At 33.9% G+C, this 24,789-nt stretch overlaps 1 protein-coding gene across 1 annotated transcript in view; it reads left to right on the top strand.

Annotated features, from left to right (window-relative positions):
• Positions 1-24,789, top strand: part of Tfec (transcription factor EC) — a 173,495-nt gene that overhangs the window by 45,855 nt on the left and 102,851 nt on the right. The window contains exons 2-3 of the mRNA XM_048786017.1: positions 4,044-4,096; positions 5,040-5,281. Of these exons, the coding sequence (XP_048641974.1) occupies positions 5,093-5,281 (189 nt within the window). The 5' untranslated portion in view covers positions 4,044-4,096; positions 5,040-5,092. The remainder of the gene's footprint in view (positions 1-4,043; positions 4,097-5,039; positions 5,282-24,789) is intronic.

The raw sequence follows: 24,789 nt of genomic DNA, 5'->3' as shown, positions 1-24,789 counted from the left end.
TTTCTCTTGAGTCAGATTTTATCACTGTGTAATTTCCACCCTTAGGTTTTAGTTTGGTTTTATGGGGGAACATTAAAATAAATCTACTTCCCTTTCACATGAAAGTTCATCACGTATTTCAAGACAGCTATCATGTCCCCCATATAATTCTTTTCTTCTGTAAGCCAAACTATCATTTTCACATGATAGTGTTTCTGGTTCCCTAACCATCTTTGTTCTTTTCCATTTTTTTTTGGTTGATGTCTTTAGTGTATTTATTTTATCATCTTACTATGCAGTGAATAAACTTTGACCAAGAACTGTGATAAAATTTTTATACATACTCTTTTTCTTAAATCCTCACACCAACATGCAAAATGCATTTTACTTAATGACAACACTGTGTGAAGGACATGTAGATAATAAGTGGGATTTAGAATCATACTGGCTGTAAATACCTAGCAAGTCACATGCAATCACCTAACCTTTCTGTGCTGCAGTTTACTTATCAAGAAGCTGGGGGATCATAAAGACTCCTTACTTCTAGGACTGTTGTATGCATTAGATGAGCTCATATTTGTAACGCACCTAGAAAAGCATCTGGCTCAGAAAAAGCATCATGTGTATTATGGTTTGGACATGAAGTGTTCCCCAAAGCTCATGTGTGAGACAGGCAGGAAGGTTTAGAGGAGAAATGGTTGGGGTTATGAGAGTTTTAACCCAATCGGTGAATGAATCCCCTGACAGAGTTAACTGAGTGGTAACTGAAGGCAGGTAGGGTGTGGCTGGAGGAGGTGGGCATTGGAGGGGTGCCTTTGGATCTATATTTAGTATCTGTCCAATGGAATCTCTCTCCTCTTCCAGATATGTGAGCTACTTCCCTTGGCCACACTCTTCTGCCATGATGTTCAGCCTTACCTCAGTCTCTGGGGAATGGAGCTGGCTGTCTATAGACTGAGACCTCTAAAAGTGTGAGCCTCAAAATAAACTTTTCCTACTCTAAAATTGTTCTTGTCGGGTATTTTAGTCAAAGCAGTGAAAAAAAACTGACTAACTGTATGAAGCAAATAAGATAATTTGTGCTTTTACTTTGTATTATACCCACTTCTTGTGGTCTTGGTGTTAAAGTGAATTTGCTGAATGACGGTTCCCTGAACATGTTTACATCCTAACCCCTGGATTCTGCAGATGTTACCTTATATGGCAAAATACACCTGACAGTTATGATGAAGTTAAGGATCTTGGGATTGAGAGAGTCTCCTAGGTTATCCAGGTGACTTGATGTTATCACATGGTCCCTCAAAGGGACACAGAATTCAAAGAGAAGAACACATGATTAGGGAGGCACAGTTTGCAGTGACACATGATAAGATGGAGGAAGGAGCTGAAAGCCAGTTTCTATAACCCAAAGAAAGGAAGGAAAGAGATTCTCAACTAAAGTCTCCAGAAAGAGCTAGCCCTGCAAAAGTCTTGATTTTGGAAAAGGGAATCTGACTTAAAATTTCTTTCCTACAGAACTATCAGAGAAAAATGAGTATTGTTTTAAATCCCTAAGTTTTTTTTTTAAACAACAGCCACAGGAAATTAATACAGCAGTGTGAAAATTCTGAAACCTTGCATTAGAAATAACTCAGGTACATAGAGCCTGAATTGTTTCTGTGATGAATATCATAGGTATTGTGTTCCAGGTCAACATATAGAAAAGTATAGCTCACAGACAGAAGGTTTCCAGTTGGAACATGTGATTGTCCTAACAGCTTGGGTAAAGAGATTTCAGTAACAAAAAGCGACTCTAACAAAGTTAGATCCCTTCTACTTCTCTTGGGTCTCATTGACATTCTGAACAATCAAGAGTGTGGAGAAGTTTCTCTTTCTCTTTCCATATGCCTTTGACTTTCTGTTGTGTCAAATGTCCTTCCCGCTCATGACCTTTAGGGCCCCCTTTCAATTACTTCTCTTTGTTTCCCATTATTCTACCTATCACACTAGTTAAAAGATAGCAATTTATTGAGTACATGCTATGTGTTAAGTACTGTTTGGGGTTGAGTGTCAAAATGTTATAATAATAGTGACTATTACACTGTATTGTTATAATAATCACTATTAAGATAATAATAAGAATTTTTATTTTTAATTGTGTGAATTTAATGTTTTTCCCAACTTAGTTTCCTCCCCATTTGGAAAGCATCTATTCTATGTATTTCTCTAAGTACTGTTAAACATGTTGAACAGAAAATGATGAATGACAGATTCTGGGTCTATACTTAGCAATATTATTTCAAGTCAGTTTCCAAAACTTATACCTGTCTGTCTCCAAAAGGCCATAAAAATATACAACTCTGAGACCTTAGAGTTATTTTCAATTTATCAATAAGTGAACATTTTGGGAAAGATTAATTTCATGTTATTAGTCATATCTCTCTGGATGGTACTTTTAGCAACTTTGAACTTAACTAATAATTAAGCTCACATAGATTTACCAGTGAACATATTATAAGAATCTTTGTGAAATGCTTTGCTGAAATTAATATTTACTTATGTTGTATTAAAATACTTCCGACAATCACCTGGGGAAGATATATAACTTATTCTTTTGTATAGAATGATGTTTTGTTGTCCTAGGGCTGTCAGCAAATTACTAAAATGGGTAGTATGGCTTCAAACAACAAAAACTGCTTCTCTCATACTCCCGGAAGGGAAATCCAAAATCAAGTTGTTAACAGAAGTCATTCCTTCTTGGGGGCTTACAGACTTTTCTTTTCAGTTTGTGTTCTCTGAGTATCTTTTCTTTTTTCTGTAACACCAGTCATATTGAATTGAAAACCCTACCCTATTGCAATATAACCTTAATTTTCGTCTTAAATATGTCTGCAAAGATCCAATTTCCAAATAAGGTCAAAGGAGCTAGAGCTTCATCATATTTTTTTTTTTGTGTGGGAAAAAGTGGATAGAATTCAATCTATAATAATATGGATAAGGAGATATCACTAAAATGACTGGAGGTACACATTCAGAACATGAACCTAGGATTTTTATCACTATAAAATACTCTCTGACTTCAGTTCCATCTTTTCTAGTAAATTTCACATTATTTTTCATGAATTCACACAGTAATTATTTAATAATATGCCTTAGAAGTTTATATGGGCTAAATTTAATCTCACTATTTCTTAGTTTCTAAAATATTTTTTCATTTTTAGTACGTTTTCTCATCAATAATGCTACATTCTTATATACTTTTCTTGTTTCCAATCTTATATAATTGTTCTGGGCCTTGACATTTCCATTTGTTTACATAGGTTTGCTGGTCCCTTATTACCTACACAGCTATGTTGAGTTTCAATTTCATTTTGTGATTGTTTTATATATTCTAGTTTAAGGCATAAGTCAAAAATGAGTGGCTCTTCATTTCCATGCACGTATCTTGCATACATTGCTCCTGGGCTGCAGTTTGTCATGGAAGCCCTGGTCTTTTCATAAGAACAAGCTTCCCTTTCTAGCTCTTCAGCTACCTCCAGTACAAAGATGGAAATTCCAAGTGGGGCACAAATTATCAAGTCTATCAGTTAACTAACCAACTAATCAATAATTATTGAATTCCTATTGTGTACCAGGGGCTGTACAAGATGGGAGTTCTAGCAACATAAGAAACAACATATAAGAAATGTCCTTGAGGATCTTGCATGCAACTCAGGGGGGATAAAAGCATAACTAGATAATTGGAAGAGTGTATGCTAATTGCTTTGAAAATAGTTGATCAAATGTGGCTAGCATGGAGGAGAAATGCCTTTTCTAGCCTTGACATATTTATTAGTACCATACTTTGATAACTGCTTACATTCTCTCAATACTATTCTCTTATTATTTCAGATAGTGTTTACCTACTTTTGAAGGCACAAGCTCCTTTTATACACCTTACTGTACTTAGGAACAAACCTGCCACATTGAGTGCCCAATATATATTTTAGCCTCATGACAATGCACAACATATGAATCAAATAAGAACACTATTATTTGTGTTGAGCAACAATAACCTATTTTTTTTCCCCTTTTGGTCTTTGCAGAGTCCTAACAATGATGTAGTTCTCTAGAGAAAAGCCAGAAAAGAAAAGACAAGGTTGGTATGACATCTTATAAATGCTTAAATGGGAGTTTATCTAAGAGAGGTTATTTAAATACAGAATCCACAGCATTAATTTTAAGTTCCCTGGGGTGTGTTTATTTTATCCAGCCACTTCACCTCATTACAGGGTCTTACGTGGTATGAGATTTTATAGACTAGAAGGAAAAAAAATGTTTTTTTCCAGATGCATTGAACAAGAACCTGGTTGGCTGCTCTGGAGACATCCAGTTTCTCCAGCAGCTTCCTCTTCTTTCGCTGCCAGTTAAGAGGTTACTTTCAGGACAGCTCTGCTCTTCAGTCTGTGATAGCTCGAGTCAGAAACCGAGGGGGAAACGCACTGTCTATTGTGGTCTGTTTTCCTGTGTGACAGTCATTCCTATTTTGTGTTTGTTTCTCCTTTAATGAGGATACAACTTTCATCCAGGGAGATGTACGGGTCACTTGTTAGTGTACTCGCAAACACCAAGCACTCCAGCAGCTGGAAATGGTGACTTGTAGTTAAATTATTTTTGCGCAGCGACTGGTTTTCCTTTGGACATATTTTAATATACTTGCACACTGAGAGCAAGAGTGGGTGAACAGAAAGCAGACGGTTTTATTAACCCAGCAGTCACCTTTGAGGTTTGTACATGTCCACTTTTTTTCTTGCCTTTGTACATAATCCCAAGAGACTGGTACCTGGCTTTGCTCAGAATAACAAAGTCAGGCACAAATCTCCAAACACAATTGTTAGCTGAATGCCAACTGTTTCTTCTCATCTTTTTTTTTTTTTTAACTTGAGCATTAAGAATTGTGTCTTTATGGGTGAACCATAACCATTAAAGAAAGAGTTTGTTTTTCTCTTTCAGATGCTTCCCCTATCATTTACTAGACTTATTTTATAACATGTACCTTTGGGTGATAAAAGAATATAATTTTCTTCATGTTTTTTTTGCAGAGCTCCTTTATATTTTTTTTTCCACATTCGCTAACAGTGAGAAGAAGAAAAATATGTTACAGGCTTTAACCGGACTCCAGTTTCAGCTGAAATCACAAATAGGAGAAAACGAGAGGAGACTTCAACTTGGCCATGAGTCCAGGACACACTTCCACATGCAGTTTTCATGTAAACCCGTGTTTCATAGGCTTTTCCCAGCAAGACCAGAAATTTTGTCAAGTCAATTACCATCCTTTTCTAAGGTACCTATTTACATATACAGTTATAATTTCTCAGCAAATATAGTGGATAAATATCTCTGAAAATCCATACATTTTGATTGTACTTTAAAGTTAAAGAAAATAGAATAAAACTCAGGGTTTTCTTTGAATACCCAGTAAGTGACTACAGCTCACAGTATGTGGCTCATTTAGCAGCAAGGAAATATTAGAGCAATAAAACATCCAAAGTGTGTAATTTTCTCTTTTCTAGCATCATCATTATCTTCTGCATCATCATCATGATAATAATACTACTGGCTGTTTTGGAGCTTTATATACTTTACAAAAAAGCTTCACATCATCTCATTTGGCTATCCAAATCAGTCAGTGAGGTATGCAATATGAGTGGGAAGATTATTAATAGTGATTAACTTTTTATAAGCCCTCTAAGACTTATAAAACACAAATAGATGGTGTGTAGAAAGAACATGTTCTTTAAGTTAAAATTCTCTATTGCTGACTCAGTAATTTTGGGCCTTCTAAAGCATTGCTTTGTTTTATTATTTAATGTGAAAGATAGTAATTATGCCAAAAATTGCTTATGAGGTTTGATTGAAGGTTACTTTTTGTTGAGGGTCTATCACAGTGTGTATAGGTGGCAAACATATTTTAAATGGAATTTCTGTACTAAGGTAGGGCAAAGTAGATAACTTCTTAGGCAAATACTGTGAGGATATGATTCTATGCTTAGCGACCAGATAGGACACTCAGTAAATAATGGAAACATGATTAGAACCCATGTCCTCTGATTCTAAGTAGATTTGTACAATTCAGTTTTATTTAAATACTATATTTTGAGCATCTGTTTTTGACCAAGTTTTTTATTGTATTTCTAGAATATAAATATGAAGAAATACCTTGCTATGAAGGCTTTAAAATGTAGTGGGAGAAATAAATAATTACAACAAAAAAAAGTCTATGTATCATAGGTATAGTGCCCAGTATTATACTGGGGTTTCTGTGTCAAAGAAATCTTTCACTGTGGGTGCATTTGATTGGATCTAAAAGTATTATTGCATCCATTCTCTGGAAATAGCCAGATCAATCATATTTGCTTTGGCTTGAAAATTTCATCTATTCTTAAGAATAAGTCTATTTCATTAACCTGTAATGGATTTTCAATTGCAAATGCTTATTTATTGTAAATTAAGCATTAGAAAAATCACTGTTTATAAGGGTAACTGACAATGCTTTGTTTATTATTATTTCTGACTTTATTACATTTTTCGTTTTAGTCATCGCAATTTTCTCAAAATGTATTGTAAATAGACAAGCTTTTAATAGAAAAATTACATAAGATTCTAAGCTCTATAATCTTTGTGAATTTAGGCTCTCATCATCATTATCCTTACATCTTCATTAGTAAAACAATACATTTTTTAGCACTTAATAAGCAAGTGCTATGGAACTGGCACCATGCTAAGCATTTTATTACCATTATTCTAATTCTTCACGTACCTACTATGATAGCTGTAAGTCCCATTTTGTAGATAATGAACTGAGGTTCAGAGATTTTGAGAAATTATCTCAAAATTGCATAACTAGCAAAAATGTTCTATGACTACAACAATGCTGGCAGTTGTTATTTGCCTACCTTGTTTGGTTTTACCTCTTTCTCAATTAGCTTTATTAGTGAGATTGCTAATGATTTTCAACAAGAGTAGCCCAAATTGAAGGAGATTAAATGACAGATATAATATGTTGGCTTCCATTACCAGAAAGGAGAGCTGATATCGGGGTGACTGGAACCATCACTTCAAGTATCTTTAAGAATGTCTCTCTTTTCTCATCTGTGTATTGTCTTCATTCTATGTACGGCCAGCTCTTCCTTGCAACAATCAGTGTAGGCTTCAGTTCTTTTAGGCTCACATTCTCACAACTTGCCACCAAAGAAAATGGGGACATAGGTTAACTCAGCTCCATTGTGAACAATTGTGGGAAATAATTACTGGTATCATAACTCAACCCTTGGTCTGGCCATTATGACCAAGACAGTGAGAGTGGTTGTTATAGTTTGGATCTGGAATGACTCATATGTTGAAGGGTTGTGAAGTAGTGCCCAGCTTGTGGCACTTTTATGAGGTGGCAGAAACTTCAGGAGGTCGGGCCTAGTTGAAGAAAATAAGTCACAGGGGCATACCTATGCAGGGTTTATCTTGCTCCTGCCCCCCTCTCTATTTCATCTCTCTCTCTCTCTCTCTCTCTCTCTCTCTCTCTCTCTGGTATACCATATGCTACCCATCATGATGTTTTGTCTTGCCAAAGGTCCAAAGTGACAAGCCAGGTGACTATGAACTGAAACCTCTGAAACCTTTAGATAAAATAAACTATTCCTCATTTAAGTTGTTTATCTCTGTTATTTTGTTACAGTGAAAAATTAGATTAACACATCTATGCTCATTTTTTTTTTGGTCAGGTGTTAACTCTTATGGGTGAAGAAAGAGATGGAGGGAAAGTTTATTATCCTAATTGGAGAGGGTGGTATTCATTTTTTTAGCTATTAACATAGATCATTATGATACCTATTCTCATTGCCTTAGTTAATTCCTCACTATTGAATAACTTATGTAATTCCATCTCTTAAATCACATCTGCAGGATAGAGAGGTTTAGGGTATTTTTGTCCATTAAGATCAGCTTTATCAAGTTTTAAATATTTGAAGTTGATTTAACCCAGATATGTTCTCTAGATCTGAAACTTTTCTTTTTAGGGTATAAGGTAGAAAACTGTATTTCTTGTAGGGAACAGGATGATTACTCTCTAAAATTAAAACAAATTAAAATTAGCCCTGATGAAGAGGTTTTAGACTCTGTAAGTATGATATGTGGACAGACACACTGGGTGCATTTGGTCAATTCTGCTTTTGGATAGCATGTGCCAGCACCTATGAGCCCGATTAAAACTATGTGATGTGGGGAATTAAATTTCTGGGTTTAAAAAGCTGAGGACCAGATCTTTCTCTGTAGTGACTTTATGAAGGTATGTCCCACTTTGAAGCTCTGTTTGAAGTCATCAGTAGCTCATACTTTTTACTTTTTAAATGTTGAGGCACACCACTACTGTAAACTTAGAGGCTTGTGCTATGATTTAGTGCATTAAATTTCATGAGGCTTCCATGATAATACACTGGAATGTATTCCAATAAATATTTCTTAATGTATTTTAAATAATTAATTGAGCTCTCTTGGAGTATATACAATGGAAGTATTCTTCAATCAATTGAACAATGTTTCTAAACATAACATGTGCCAATCTATTGTTGAATGTGAACACAGACACTGTATGGGAAGCTCTATCTTCTTGGAGTGTCTAATTTAATTTTGTTGATTACATGTAGAAAGGTAAAAAAAAAATGAGAAAAGTGGTGCCCTTTCTTTTGTATAACAATTTCAAACTTTTCTTGAATTCCTACTACCATGCCAGCACTTATATCTTCTTACTGGGGGAAGGAGTGTGGTAAGAAATGGAAAAGAGAAGATCTAATTAGAGAGAGGATAATGGGATAAAAATTTAGCTTTCCAGTGCCAGGAGTCTCAAAGCTTTTCTAGTTCAAGTGGCTGTTTTAAGTCTTAATCTGTTTCTTTTTGGCAGACACTCAGACTCTTATGGATATGAGGCAAAGTTCACATGCCCTTATGTCCTCTGATATGGATGGCTTTCTCCAAGAATTTTCTTTCTCTGCCTGGCCACTGCTATCTGGGATTTCCTCCCAGGATCTGTTTCTGAGTCTCTGACTAATGGGACCTATAGCCTGTTTCCCTGGCAGTGTCACTGTCAGTGGCCAATATCAATGGACCTGGGGCTTCAATCATGGAGCCCAGGCTGGACTCTTGTTGCCTACTGGGTACCTGCAGGAATACTTGAATACTTGTATGGCACAATTCTGATATGCTGAGGTCCCTCAACATTATCAGAGTTCTCAATGGGAAAAGCAACAAAAACTTCTTTTGTTTATATTTCTTCTCTCTGTTGTATTTTCTGTTCATTTGCAATTTCTCCACTGCATGCACACCATCTAATGATTCTGTCCTCTGGTCTCCCTTTGTTCTCTTTCTGCAATTTTTTTTGTGATTTTTAAAATAATACATACTCATTTTTTTCCTTGGTGTGCTAGGAACTTTCTAAAATTTTCTTTTTCTGGCATTGGCATTCATTTTAGTTTTCTTTGGGATCATAGGGCAACAGGGTTACAGGGAATGGAGTTGGGATACAAAAAAGAAAAAAAATGTGAAGTGGCATATATCAAAGTATATTAATCTTGACAAAGAGGTAAAACTTATATAAAATAAGGGAACACAATAAAGGAAAATTGCAATCATAGATTCAGTTGCTAAATTTTCCATCTTAGACCTCATTTGCTAAGTTGTATTTTGGGTGTTCTAAATGTGTTAAATACCCTGTAGAATTTGGTCATCTCCTCCAGTTATAAATCTCGTTTAAATTTATGCTGGACATCCTTTTGAAGTTACCTTTCAAAGAACTCTTAAAACCTTTATTTTTTAAAATAAAGCTTAGAGTTTTAAAAAAGAGAAATTATGTCAAGTTGGTCTGTATATTATGCCTTAAATACTTGAACAGTTTCTCTGCCTTTAGTGTTGATGAAAAGGATAGAAATTACAGAAAGTATAAAACTGGAAAACAAAGTGACAACTAAGTATTGTCTGTAAAATTTTGGGGGAGGTTTTGTTTCTTCCGAAAGTTCCCTTTTGTGTAAGTATGAGTAATGCATACTTCAGACCTGAGCAAATGTAGCTACTGCTATCTTATAAGTAATGGAGGAGCTGAAATGGTAGCTATGCTTATGCTCAGTTCATCCAGCTAATGATGAGCACCATAATCAAGAGGCCTACAGAAGTCACCTAATCCCCATTGTGTTATCTGAATAACATGTATTATGCACCTGAGATTCACAGCATCTAATACCTAGTGAAATAGATTTATAGCCAAGAGCTTACTAATGGAGGAAAATGGCCCACTGAAGCTGAGGGGGATGAGTGGGAGTCACTTGTTCTTATGGAGTCCTCAAGCACAAGATAGTCTGGCACGGTGATTCTTACTCATCAATAGTTACATCTTAAGGTCTCTCTTGATTTTAGGTAATGATGCAGAGAGAATTACACAACCTTTGGGGTAATACATTGCAGCATCCAAAGAAGTTAGAATATCAGCGTTCTCCCTCTTCTTTGCTATTATTGGACTATAATTTTAGCCTAATTTCCTTTTACTTATCTGGAAACATAGAAAATTGGTTGCCTTTAACTTCATAATCTTCCTCCATAAATGTAAAGATTCATGTCCATTTTCAACTTTTCATTGAATGTCTCATTTTTTGAAACTTACTAATTTATCATGACTCTTTAAACTTCTCATATTTACTTGAAAATGCATCACTGATTGAACAAAAATTATTTCTTTATATTTTTAACATAATACATACTCAATTGTTTCACTAATTTTTCAGTGCAACACTATTCTTGTTTAAAAGAATTTAATGGCTTAAATGTAAATGCAATTAGTTTTTTCATATACACTTTATGTTTATTTTTTCTACTTCACAATATGTATATATTTATTATATTTTGAATGATATGTTTTGAAAATCCCAACAGTTCTTTTATTGACAAAAAAATGCAAGAAATATCTAGATGCTAATTATTTCTAGTAGCTTCCAAAAGTTGAATCATGATGTTGATAGTGTTAACTGACACTAAGAGTGAAATTTCAAACAGGTAATTGAGAAAAGCAGGAAGAGTATACATTTTGACTCCAAATTTTATCTTTAACATTAATATATCACTGTATTAAGAAATTCAGTGCAATGTTTAAAGAGATTTCACATCTTGGTTATTTGTTAATTATTTCTGCTCACTAGATTAAAGAGTTAGCAAATCTTCCCATTGTCCTTTCAACTTTCTAGAGTTCAGGAATCCAGTAACTGTTTTTCCATAAATTCTTCAAGACCTGTCCATTCTGACTATTCTGTTATGGTGTAAGCAGTAGCTCTGGAAGAAATACTTTTTACTTTATGAAGGTCTTATTAGAAGGGAGACAAACTTTTCATTTCCTGTGTTTTGGTTGGCTGTAAGTTGTAGCAGTCACTCCCCTGTTAGACAATAGGAGACATATTCTTATTGCATAGCTCTGCCTTCTCAGGACACAGGTGCCTTTTCTTGAATCCCTTCACCTGTTCTACCTCTAACTCCTTCCTCGATGTGCTCTACCATGTTCCATGTTCTCATGATCTGGAACCACAATCCAGTTTATTTTCTACACAGTTCTTCAACATATCTGAAAATATCTAATTAATTGTGCTAGGGTTTGTTTTGTTTTCTGTTCACTGGCTAACTGTTTGGTTTATTCACTGAAAACGGAAACTGCATGGAAGCAGGAAATTTTCTTATTAATGCAGCTCTGGGGAATACAACACAACATGTGCTTATTAAATTTTTGGTTAATAAATCATTTTTCTTTATATTCTTTCCTTGAGATTGTTTGCTTTTCTGACTTTTCACATTATCCCAAGTAATTAACTACCACTATGGCTTAAATGTAAATGCTAACAACCTACAAATGTTTGCCTCTGGTTTAGAGCCTTTTTCAGAACTACTCGTCCAAGTATCCAACTACTTCTGACTAAATGCAAACTCAATATGGCCTGGACTAGATTAATAATCTAGTGTCTCCTAATGACTTCCCCAAATAAAACAAAGACCCTGCTCTTTCTTCAGTGGATTGTATGTCTTAACTGAAATACTTACCAATGTGTTTGCTCAAGCTTTAAAATTGGGATGACCTTTCCATCTTCTTTCTCTTTCGTTTCTGTTATTGCAGAGTCCACATTTCTCTGTTGCTTGTTGCCACTACCCCAGGCAAGGTAATCATCATTTCTTGTCTGTATTACCCTGGTGCTCTACGTCAATGTTTTTTGCTTCTAGTCTTGATCCCATCCAATCTGTTCCATCACATGTCCCCAGAAATCAATCACCATGTAAATGTGACTGTGATATCCTTCTCCCCAAAGTGCACACATCAACAGAAGTTTTCCAGTGGCTTCTCCTTCCCATTAAGATGAGGTCAAACTCCATAAGCTGACTGGAGCAGGGTGGTGAATCTTTACTTCTCCTACTACTCTTGGTTAGAATATTGGGAAGAGTGAATAGATTGCATGGTCCATCCTTAGGCAATTTCCTCCACATTTTACTTTCTCAGCAGGATGATAGCTGGAAGTCATAGAAAAAAATGTGAGATTGTATTCTCCAATTGTTTTTCCACATTAATTAGTAAAGATGGGTTACTAAAGTATTGAAATCAGAGAAACATGCGGTATGATTAATATGATAAAAACTAAAGAACACCTCTAGTGTTTAATATTAAAAGACCATACAGAGGGAGACTAGCAAGCCAAACTCAGAGTTTTCCTTAAGAATCAGTTTGGATCTGCTCCAGAATATGAACAAATGTTCAGCTGAATCACAGTTTTCAGACATTACTGAATGGCAAAATTATTTGTGTCTAGAAAACTTCCAAAGCAGTTATTACTTGTGTCCCATTATGGACACAGACATATATCAATAATATCCTAAGGTTTTTTCCAATTATGAGATATGGCTTAATGCCTTTTAATAATTTACAGTATATTCATTATTGCCTCTCCCCACTACTCCCAAGCTCTTTCTGCAATCAATGTTATTTTAAAAGTGAAAATTCATATTCTGATTCTTATGAACAGAAACACCCTGCCTCTTTCTCCAACTTATTACTTAAATAGCTGACCGTTTTGCCATGGGGCAAATAGTTTAAATATTTCTTAAAACTTTAATCCATAATTGTATCAAGTGTGCAAGCCATGTATATGTTAAACATTTAAAATTGTTACTTTCCAATTCTACCTTTATCTTCTTTTCTTCCATTACAGTGGGAGCACATTGCAATTGCCTTCTCTTTCTTCACTGTTATTAACTTTTCCCCTTTTATCAGAAAAAGGATCTTGCCTTCTTTGATTCTCTTATTGATATTTTAAAAGGACATTTTTTCTCTCTTGCTGTCTCTCTCAGGCAAGTCCCATCTCAATTGTCCTTTGTCATTCATTGTCAGTCTTTGTGTCCATCCTCTTATCCCAGCCTAGTTTTTTTTTTCCCCCTTTTTCTTTTTCTTGAGGGGTGGTGTGTGGAAGTGGAGGGCATTGGTGTTGGGAGTCTTATATCGGTTTCAGGCCTCAAGTAAAATGCATCATTTTCAAATGGAAATTTCAGGATATAGCAAAAGAGCATTAAATCGGAGCCCCGTGCAACTCATACTCATTTAACAAAATTTTGAAATAGAACTTCTAAATAACTAATAACTGGAAAAATCCTGTTTGGGGGCTTTACTCAAGGAAAGACATCTGCTTCAGTGTTCCCATCTGGCTTTTGCACATGCATTTCAGGCTCAGTATGCTCTGGCTCCTTTTTTTTTCTGTGCCCATCTGCTTGTATGGTGTGTTCTCACCCTAACATATTTTCAGACCCTTGCCATAGGGCAGACGTGCCAAGCAATTATTTGTTGAGATAGATAGCCCACATAATACTGTAAGTGACATCTGTTCCATAGGAAATCCCTCCCTTGTGGCAGCAGTGTCATACTGGCAGCTCATAGGAATATCGGAATTGACATACAGGGACAATTGCATGTTTCATCTTACCCTGAATTCTCACTCTGAAAGCATCCGATACCAGATGCTTTAGAGGGCCGTGTAACCCCCTGACTCTTTCCCTTGTTTGTTCCACACCTATAGTAATTGGCAGTACCACACTATGGGGAAAATTCTATCCTGACCCCAGCTGGTAGCCAAATTATGCCCTAAAGCATTAAGATTGACATACTTTAAATTTTATTGTAGTTAAGATGGTGAAAAATGAAATGTTTTTCATATTAGTGTGTTTACTGGATTGCTTGACCTAAATCATGGCTCAAATAATAATTCCACACATTACTCTAAATAACTTATTATTTGGCAAGATTACAATGACAAATGAATATTTTATTTTTTTAATAGAACTGATCACCATGTTTTGCAATTAGCTTTTTAAAAAAGTTTTTATAAGTTATTTCAAGTAAATGGTAAGAAAAAATAGTTCAGTCTATAATGGTCTATGGCTTAAAGCTTTTCATTAAAGTATATTTAGTAAAACATATTAATTGGTTCTAAATAAACTTTGAATTTATTGATTTCTAGCCACTGGATGTTAAGAAAACAGGCAGAATTTGAATCTATAATCATTATTATTAAATTAAACATGCAATATGCCAGGATTGTTCCTATATAAATTCACACTTAATTCGGTTTCCCATGCTATCTACATTGACACTGTTAATCTCCTCAATGATTCTTAGGATACCATAAGAACTTCAGATTAAAAAATGTTAGAATGGTTTAATTATGAAAAGTTTTTAAATTAAGGGTCTAAGTGAAAATACTCAACTACACAATTGGATCAATTCATTTATTTAAGTTTATATTAAAGTAAAATTTAAAATCATACTACTAATGAGCTGTATTAGTAACATGTTGTCACACTACCAACTACAATGAAAATCAGTGACCTCAAATAATTTTTTACCTCTTTATGATTCTCCGGGTTTGTAATATGGGATGGGTTTATTTCTGTGGTTCTTTTGCTGCCCATTCTGTATATTGTTGGGTGACTATCCTGGAGATTGATAGTTTAAATCAGTCTCATTTGAAAGTCTCATTTTTGGTGTTGGATGTTGGCTGGGTTACGGGTCTGTGAAAGAATAGCTTGATTTCACCGGTAGCAGGGATCTAAAAGCAGGAAGGGAAGGGATCAGAATTAATATGGACATCATTTTAAATCTGTGCTTACATCGTGTCCCATTGGCCAAACATGGCTAACCTTAGAGTCAATGTGGAAGAAGACTATAAGGAGGTTACAATTTATCAACTCTTTAGGTACTGTAACTGTAATCTACCATGTGTTGCTATCTAGGATTACATGTTGACAAAGTCTTTCTTTTCTGTTTACTTAGCACAGTCTGGCCAGTACTAGAATATAATGGTGAATTCTTTAAATTTATAAGAGAAGAGAATTGTGTGAAAAACATAAAGATCAATGAAATTACTGGGCTTGGTGGTACACGCCTGTAATCCCAGCAGTTTAGGAGGCTGAGGCAGGAGGATCAAAAGTTCAAAGCTAGCCTCATCACTAGTGCGGTGATAAGCAACTCAATGAGATCTGGTCTTTAAATAGAATACAAAATAGGACTGGGAATGTGACTCAGTGGTCAAGTACCCCTGAGTTCAATCCCTGGTAGCAAACCAAACCAAACCAAACCAAACCAAACAAAAAAATCAATGAAACTAAGTCCATACTTTATTGATCTCTCTCTGTATAATTTGGTCACAAATCTTTTGGAGGGTACATGGTTTTTAAATATTTTATCTCAGGGCATATTTTTGTCCTTTTGACAGGACCATTCACAGAACAAATATTTTAAAATTTGATAAAGTTCAGTTTACCAATTATTTCTTTTATAAATTATGCTTTTGGTGTTGTGTCTAGAATTCTTGATATCTTGCTACATTTAGTTGACTAATGTATTACTTGGGACTTCTGCACCTAAAGCTATGAAAAAATGTGGTTTGTTGTCTCTCCACTTCCTTTTTTCCTTCTTTTGTATTTATTGTCATCTAGTTTTGGCATCAGGATGATACTGACCCACAAAAAGAGTCAGGAAATATTATTTCCTCTTCTATATTTTGGAAGAGATTGTGTAGAGTCCTGCTAATTTTTAATGTTTGGTGAATTTCTCTATTGATCCCACCTGAGCCAAGAGATTTCTTTTTTATTAAGTTTTTAAAAATAAAAATTTAATTACTTTAATAGTATTAAGATGTTGAAATCCTATATTTAAATTGTAGAATTAAAAAATTTTTCCTTTCTATTCTATCATTTCTTGCTTCATGTATTCTGATGACTTGTAGTTGGGTGCATATACATGTTTTCTTGGTGGATTCCCTTTTTTGCCTATAATGTAAACTCCTTCTTTATTTCCAATAAGTTTCATTGCTCAGAAGTCTACTTTATGTGGTATTAATATAGCCACTTCTGCTTTTTTTAAAAAAAAATTAATGATTGCATGATGTACCTTTTTTTCTGCCCATCCAACCTGCCTACATCATTCTATTTGAAGTAAGTTCCTTAGCAGTTTGATCATGGTTTTATACAACTGGATAACTTCTAGTTTTAGTCAATATATTTAGAATACTTATGATTAATACAACATTTGATATATTATTTGTTGTCTGCTCCCTTTTTCTTCATTTTCTGTTTCTTTGTTATTCTTGTTTACCTTTTCTTTATATGAATTATTAATTAGTTTTTAGAGTTTCATTTTGACTTATTTACATTATTTCTGAGTGTACATCATTGTATAGCTGTAGGTGGTTGCTCTAGGTATAGAATATACACATATCTACTGTCATAAGCCATGTACTGGTATTTACATTATATCTCTTTGATAAAAATATCAGAAAATTGACTTCCATTCAGATTTCTCTACCATGTCTACTTTCAAAGTATAATTCTCTTCATTTTCCTTTATACTTTGAACACATGTCAGAAAGCATCAGAGGTTTTTGCATGAACTATCAAACACTATTTTAAAAAATCTATAAGAAAAGAACTCTCAAAACTCAATGATTGGAAAACAAACAATCAAATTAAAAAAAAATGAGTGAAAGATCTGAGCAGATTCCCTCCCCAAGAAGATATACAAACAAAAAACAGCATATGCCATGTGTCATAAGGAAATTGTAAATTAAAAGAACAATGAGATATCACTGCACAGCTGTGAAAATGGCTCAAATCCAAAGCATGGAAAATACAAAATGCTGGTGAGAATGTAGAGCAGCAGGAACTCTCATTTATTGCTGATGAGAATGTAAAATGGTACCAGTTAGAAGCACAGTCTGGTGGTAAAGAGCCAAATATTGTCCTACCATGTGATTCAGCAATCACATTTCTTGGAATTTAGGCAAATAAAAACATATTTCCACCTGTACAAAGTGTTTATATCACCTTCAGTTATAAAGCAACCAAGATAATAGGTAAATCAGTAAACAAACGGTACTATATCCATATAATGGAATATTATTCAGCAATATAAAGAAATCAAACCATATAAAAATATGGAGAAAACCTAAAATGCATATTGCTAAATGAAAGATGCCAATCTGGAAAGGTCGCATACTTTATGAGTTATATGACATTCTGTAAAGTCAAAACAATAGAGACCTAGTAAAATGATTCTCTTGTCATAGAGACTCCAAGGTAGGTACAGAGGGAGGGAAGAATTGGTGGATCCAAGAAGAACTTTAGAGCTGCAAAAATTCTTTATGACAATGTCAGCAGGATGCATGACATGATGCATTTTCAAGATTCTGAAAATCGATAAAGTACAAAGAGTGAAACTCAATGTAAAATGTAAACTTCAGTTAGTTAATAATAATGTTTCAATATTGATTCATCAACTATTACAAGTGAACCCTACTAATGTAAGATATTAATAATAAGGAAACTGTAGAAGACGGTGAGTGGGGATATATATGAGAACTTGTATGAGAATTTCTACTATTTGTGTAATTTTTCTGTAAACCCAAAACTACTTTAAAAAAATGCCTATATTAAAAGAAAACCTCAAAAGGAGAATAGTCTATCTTATTTATCTCCATTTTAGCAATTCAATTTTTCTCTCTTCTTTTTTTGAGTTTCCAAGCCACTGCCTGCTCCTTCTCCTTCTTCTTATCATTTTCTTTCTGTGTGGAAAACTTCTTTTAACTGTTGTTTAATAAACAAACTAGTTTTCCTTTATCTGAAAATGCTTCTTATTTCTCTTCCATATTGGAAATATATTTTTACCAACTATGGGAATTGGAGGGTTTTTGTTTTGTTTTGTTTCTTTCTGAGTCTCCATGGTTTATCATGGTAAGTGAAATGAGCCATCCCCCAAAAGCCAAAGGTCGAATGTTTCCGCTGCTATATAGAAACTAACTCACAATAAAGGGAATAGTGAGAAGAATAGATATTCTGTAGATTAGGCCAAGGGGAGTGAAGGGAAGATGGTGGGAAAGGAAAAGGAAAGATAGTGGAATGAATCTGAAATAATTTTCCTATGTATATATACAAAAACACCAGTGAATCTTACTAGCGTGTACATCCATAAAAATGAGTAGACTAACATATATTCCATGCTTATACAATTATATCAAAATGCATCCTACTGTCATGTATAACTAAGAAGAATCAATAAAAAAGAGAAAAAGAAAAAAAAAATGGCATTTGAATCAGTGTTTTTTTTTTTTAAGACAATCAATCATTTCTCTAGTGTTTTTCAAGTTTTCTTCCCCAACAGTTTTTATTCATCTGTGTTTTAAAAAAATGATTATGATGTTTTCTTGGAATGAATTTCTGGGACTTTTCTTATTTTGGGTTTCCCAAGATTCTTGAACCTATAGCTTTATACCTTTCACCAAATTTGAGGAAATTTCAGTCATTATTTATTTGATTTTTATTTCAGCTCCATCCATATTCCTTCCTTCTGAAACTCTGCTAGCACAAATGTTAGATGTTCTGTTAGTAGACAGGCTTGTGCAATTCTGTTGATTTTTTAAATCTAAATTTTTTGGTTGTTCAAAATGGAAAAAGTCCATTGATCTGTGCTTAAGTTTTCTGATTCTGATCTCTGCTGTCTCTAATTTACTATTGAGTTCATCCAGTATAGTTTTTAAAATTTAGCTATTGTATTTTTCAGTTCCATAATTTCTATTTGCTTCATGTTTGCATCTATTTTCTTTTTTTCATAAGTTTTAAGATAATTTCATATTGCAAACTAAAACATTTTTATGATACTGCTTTAAATTTTTATTAAGTCGTCTCCATTTGGTATTTATCGACTGTCTTTTCTCAATTTGTGATTTTCCTGACTCAACGTATGATGACTGATTTTTAGTTGTGTCTTTAACATTTTGGATTTTGAACTAGGAAACATTGGATCTTACTTAAATATTCTATTTAAGGCAATTGCCATATTTAGGTTTAGCATGATAGCAATAGCAAAATAAAAATGAAGCAAAATTAAGAAACTTAATAAAGAAACAATGTAAAACGTGATTACTTATAGGTGTGTGTATCAGGTAGGGGGGCTGAATGAGTCCATAAGAGAATACACACTTTACTCAAGGAGTTGCAAGTAATAAAGGGAAGTGCAAGATACTGAATTTGAGCTCAAGGTGGGAATAAGGAGGTAAGTAAATTAGTATTTGGATTAGATTTTTTAAAAAAGGAAACACATCAATGCATGGATTTGGCAGTTAGTTGCAGGAGCAATAGAGAAAGACAAGGGAGATGGTTGAAGGGTTGAACCTTGACATCTACTCACATTTATGAGTATAAGACAATAAGGAGGAAAGGAAAAAAGGAGTAGTTGAGAGTGGTAGATGAGAAAGAAAATGTAGCATAATGGAAGTTAAAACAAGAAATATTCAGGCAAAAGGAGTTAATCCAAATGCATGGAAAAAAGTAAAAGGAACTGTGGAATTTCTAGAGGCCTTTGGACTGAGGTGGTTATAATTGACCTTTGGAAGTTTCATAGTTTCAAAAAAATATTTAGGGACAGAGCCAGCTTAAAAATAATATTCAGGGTATAAAAGTCTTCTTTGATAGTGAAAGAAAAAAAAGGGAAACTAAGGAAATTTTGGGGGCACATCATCATTAAATCTTAGAGACAGGACAATATAAAAGTGGCATATGTCCTGTGTGCTAGATGTGATTAAGTATGCATCTAAAGCTTTTTGGTTGGGCATATGTGGGTGGTGTGTGCTGTAACATTATCTTTTAGCCATGCATATATTTACCCTCAAGCACATACACTTTGTTGTGTTTGTGCATTGGTGCAGTTGTATTAGTGGAAATGTTTTTCATTTGCAATAAAGCAGAAAACTTCACAGGAAAAAATAGGTTTTAAGGTGAGTTAAGGCAACAAAGTTTTGAAAATTCAGTGGTTTTATGGCCAAATATTAGACTGCATTTTGAAAAGGTCAAACTCTGAAAGGGATATTAAGTAACCAACTCTGTATTATAAATTCTGTAAATCTTGGATACCATTTTAATGATGCCTTTTCAAGTGGGTATTACACCTGTTAATTAAAGTTGAAAAAATAACCAACATCCTCATTATTAATATCTATAAGTAGTAATTCATCTGCTGGGTATCCCAGGCATATATATTTAAAGCACAATGAGCTACATAAAATCAGTGATCTTAAGTTTAATTAGCATCTGATAGGAGTCAGCAATTTAACTTCAATTTATAGCATAAAGGTTAGGTGTGGTAAGCTCATTCCACAATGCTGGTGCTATTATAATAATGAATGCTAAATTGACCACTGAATAAAAAATAATAGTGGAGGAAATTCATCCACAAGTTGGCTAATCCGTAAGGCCACTACATCCCAATGAAAATGTACTCTTATTTAAAATATTTAAATACATTTGTCATTACATGCTACTGCTTATGGGAAGCCAAAACTTGAAGTCTAGTCTAGACCTAGGCATAATGAGAAAAAGTAATCACATTAACAGCAGTTGGTCTTATGTATCTGACTTCAAACCAATTCTGACATTTATAAAACTGTTCAGGTTTCCAGATGCTGGGGGCAAATTCTCTGTAGTGTTTATGATCTCACACTCGGGAATTAAGATTATTTATGTCCTTTTCTACCTCTTTAATGTACTTAAAACTACCTTGTATGTTATTTTCTTGGTATCCAAACTCTCAGTGGTTTCTATGCCTGTCATGTATATTTTCAAATTTTTCTTATGGTTTTTGTTTTTGTAAATTCAACTCACTTTTTCAATAAATTCTGTTACATTTGTATAGCCTGGGGAGAAAATGGACAATAAAGCAAAACAACAATAAAGCCCTATGTGCAAAAGTTTTTTAAAACCACTTTAGGAAGGCAATATAAGTGAATGTGACCAAATTTCTGTTAGTTGATTTTTTTTTTCATGGGTTGGGTTAGGTCTATACAAATTTCTAGGTCTTTTATTTATTCCAAGGAATGTCTGTCTTTAGTTTTCTTTTTATTTATTTATTTATTTATTTTGGTACTGGGGATTGAACCTAGGGGTTCTCTACCACTAAGCTATATCCTTGTTCCTTTTAAAATTATTTTTATTTTCTTTCTATGAGGCTGGGTCTTCCTAAGTTGCTGAGGGTCTTACAAATTGCTGAGGCTGGTCATGAACTTGTGATCTTCTTGCCTGAGACTGTGGAGTTGCTGAGATTACAGGCATATACTACTTAGTCTAGCTGACTACATTTTCTTAATATGTACATAAATATTATTTTTCCCTTATCAGAGTTTTGGAAATCAATGATGTTGTACTTGGAAAGAAGATGGAAATTTTTCTTTATAAAGAAAAAATTATTTTAGGCATACAGATTAAAGAAATGTGGAATGTAAAGTTGCAAAGAGAACATGGATTTGTTCTGAGTGCAGTGAAAAAGTGATAAAATTAAACAAAGAGAGGAAAACAAAAGCAAACCCACTTGAAAAGTGATTATCAGGGGAAGGTCATTTATAAAGTTGCAGATCATGTAAATTTAATCTTCAGAATTTAAAGCCCATAATTCTGCATTTTTAATTTTTCTTCCTAATATGTGTTCTTGCCAATTTTATTGCTTTATGATCACTGTTTCTTATATGTGTATCTTTGAAATGTATGCTTTTGTTTTAAAAAATAAGAATAAAGACTTTTCCATGAATCATAGCAGGACAGTTTTATTTTCCATTTTTTCTGCATATATATGCGTGTACACACACACACACAAACACACACACACAGATACACACACTATGTGCCACCCTGCACAGTTCAGGTGTTGCCCTACTGTGGTTTTATGAATGTCACTTCTTGCTGCTTGTTAGAAATTCTTCCCTTGAGGAAAAGGCCCAAGTCCACTGCTTTCTTTGAAATTTGAAAGGACTCAGTCTGTTGATGAGTTAACTCAATAGGTACTTAGTAAATGTTAATTGGTTGAATAAATGAACCAAGGAAGGGATGCAAATTCTTTCACCTTTGTTAAGAATCATTTATCTCTTCTTCCTTAGGACTGGTTTAAATGGTAGTATATGCATTTATTATTTGGGCCCTGAGTTAATTTAAATTGCATTTTGTTGTAGAGTCTATGGAAAATGGCCAGTTTTCCAGCAATGATCATACTGTATCTCTTCTGCAGTATGTGTTTTGGACATAGGATTAGTGATCTGATCAGATGAGTGGCCAATCACTTGGTGTCTATTAGGATGATCCACCTTTTCTACATTTTAAAAACTATGTGATTAAAGGGACAGGTAATGACCTTTACAGAAATGTGCCCTCTTCACTTGATGGATTGTCCAACTCATACAAATTATTAAATTTATTAATGTGGTAAGCATCTTCTTTAGCCAAGGCCCTGATTTTAAGACAATTTGAATACTACTACTAGAGGGCATTTTGAATTAAATTTTAATTTATAGTCATAAATCACTCTTTCTTTTTAAACCCTGGATGATAAAAATTCTCCATAATGGGGAAAAAAAAACTTTAGTTGAAAAGTAAAATGCTAAAATATCTGATTATACTTATTTATCCTTAGTAACATATTTATTTTAGAATTAATGGGATGCATGAAAATATTTGCCAAGATTTTGTCTATTTAAGTCTGCCATTCCAAAGCAGTGTTTTAATCCTATTAAAGCTAATTGAACGGATAGTCTGCTGGCTTTGTCAGTTAGATGAAGTTCAAGTTGTTAACTAATATTAAAAGAATCAAAATATAAGAACAATGTAACACCTAACTCCTGCCATTTATTCTTTGCACTTGAACCTTGGGACACTATGAAGAGAGTTGAGTTCACAGGGCAATGCATTGGAGATATTGGGAGATCTGATCTCTGAAAAGGCGATTAGTAGGTTAATAAAAAGGACCCCATGTTCGTAAGTTTAAACTATGTCTTTATAGCAGATATAGTAGCCCTACTGGAGACAAAGGTCTGATAGTCATTTCCGTATAACACCAATTTCCTAAATCAAACAGTTTCATTGTAAAAATTTGCTCAGGAATAAATTTGGCATCAAGCTTCTAGCCTGGAAACGATTTTGTCTTAGAAGTTCAGTTTGATCAGTTTAACTTAATGGTTAAAGGTGATGAAAAATATACGTGACCTGTGATACCGCCCCTTTTGTTAGTGTATTTATCAAATTGTTTTTGATATAACATTTGCAATTGGACATTTTCTCTGTACATCTAAAAGAACTCATGCTTACAGAGAATAGTTAGGAACAATGTGTATTTTCAGTCTTGGGTGATTTTTTAGATTGGGTTAGGAGATTTGAGTTTTTGCTCATTTTTATTTATTTTTAAAATAAATATTCATGTTGAAGGTGTTTCTCTATTGTTGAGTACAACTAACTCAATTTGACATCCATCAGAAGCCAAATATCTTTATTCATACAGGATCCTGAGTCTATTATTATTCTCCTAAGGACGGGTTTACTTAATAATGTATGTCAATTTTCTAATGTCAGAGACATTAGAAATATTTATGAATTTCTTGTGGTAAGACTCTTCTATTTTAGTGATAACCTAACTGGGGGAAAAGGAAATTGGAGGTAAGTATGATACTAAACTTTTAAATAAATGTAGGCAATTATTTCACTATTTATCCAATATTTGCTTTTATTAAGGATCTTCTATTATGTGTTGAAATCTCTGAATATCTAATCTATGATATTTCTGAAAGGTAACCACTTTTGATGCTCGCTATCAAAAGAAAAAGTCTTTTTTTTTTCCCTTAGTGTATATGGAATTGGAAGAAAAATTATCTCTTGTGTATTGTCTTTTATGTCTATTATATATAGTTCAGATCTCTAGAATGCTATCTCCAATCTTTTATCATCATGAAATTCTATTGGTGAAACATTATTGAGCATCTGCAAATTATGTACATTTTATTACACTATAAAATGTATCTTCATAAGATTGTGCTAGTATTTTTTTAGACAAAAATAGTTTGACATTTTATCTTTAGAAAATAAATAACAGTAAAATTTCTATCATTTTCTACTTTCACTCCAGTGATGAGTATTCATTCTGGAAATTGGCACCCTAGATATCAGTTGTCAGTCTATGTGATGGTTTGTAGCATATGGGAGAAGACATGCTGATCCATTGGAGTTAGGAATCTATCCCCAGAATATTGAATTTATGTGATCCAAATCTTGGCACCCTGGGCTTTTGGACAAAAGAGAAGTTCCAAGGACACTGGCTAAAATTAGAGAGAGAGGAACATAACTTCTTTGTTTTAAAATCGGCGTCACCATATATTTCTACTTGTGTTCATCCTTCTTTCCTACAGTTACTGGTTGACATCTATCTGACTTCAA

The sequence above is a fragment of the Marmota marmota genome, unplaced genomic scaffold (genome assembly GCF_001458135.2).
Source record: "Marmota marmota marmota unplaced genomic scaffold, marMar, whole genome shotgun sequence".
Classification (NCBI taxonomy): Eukaryota; Metazoa; Chordata; class Mammalia; order Rodentia; family Sciuridae; genus Marmota; species Marmota marmota.
Note: the sequence above shows the minus strand (reverse complement) of the source record. Positions and strands in the feature narration are given on the sequence as shown.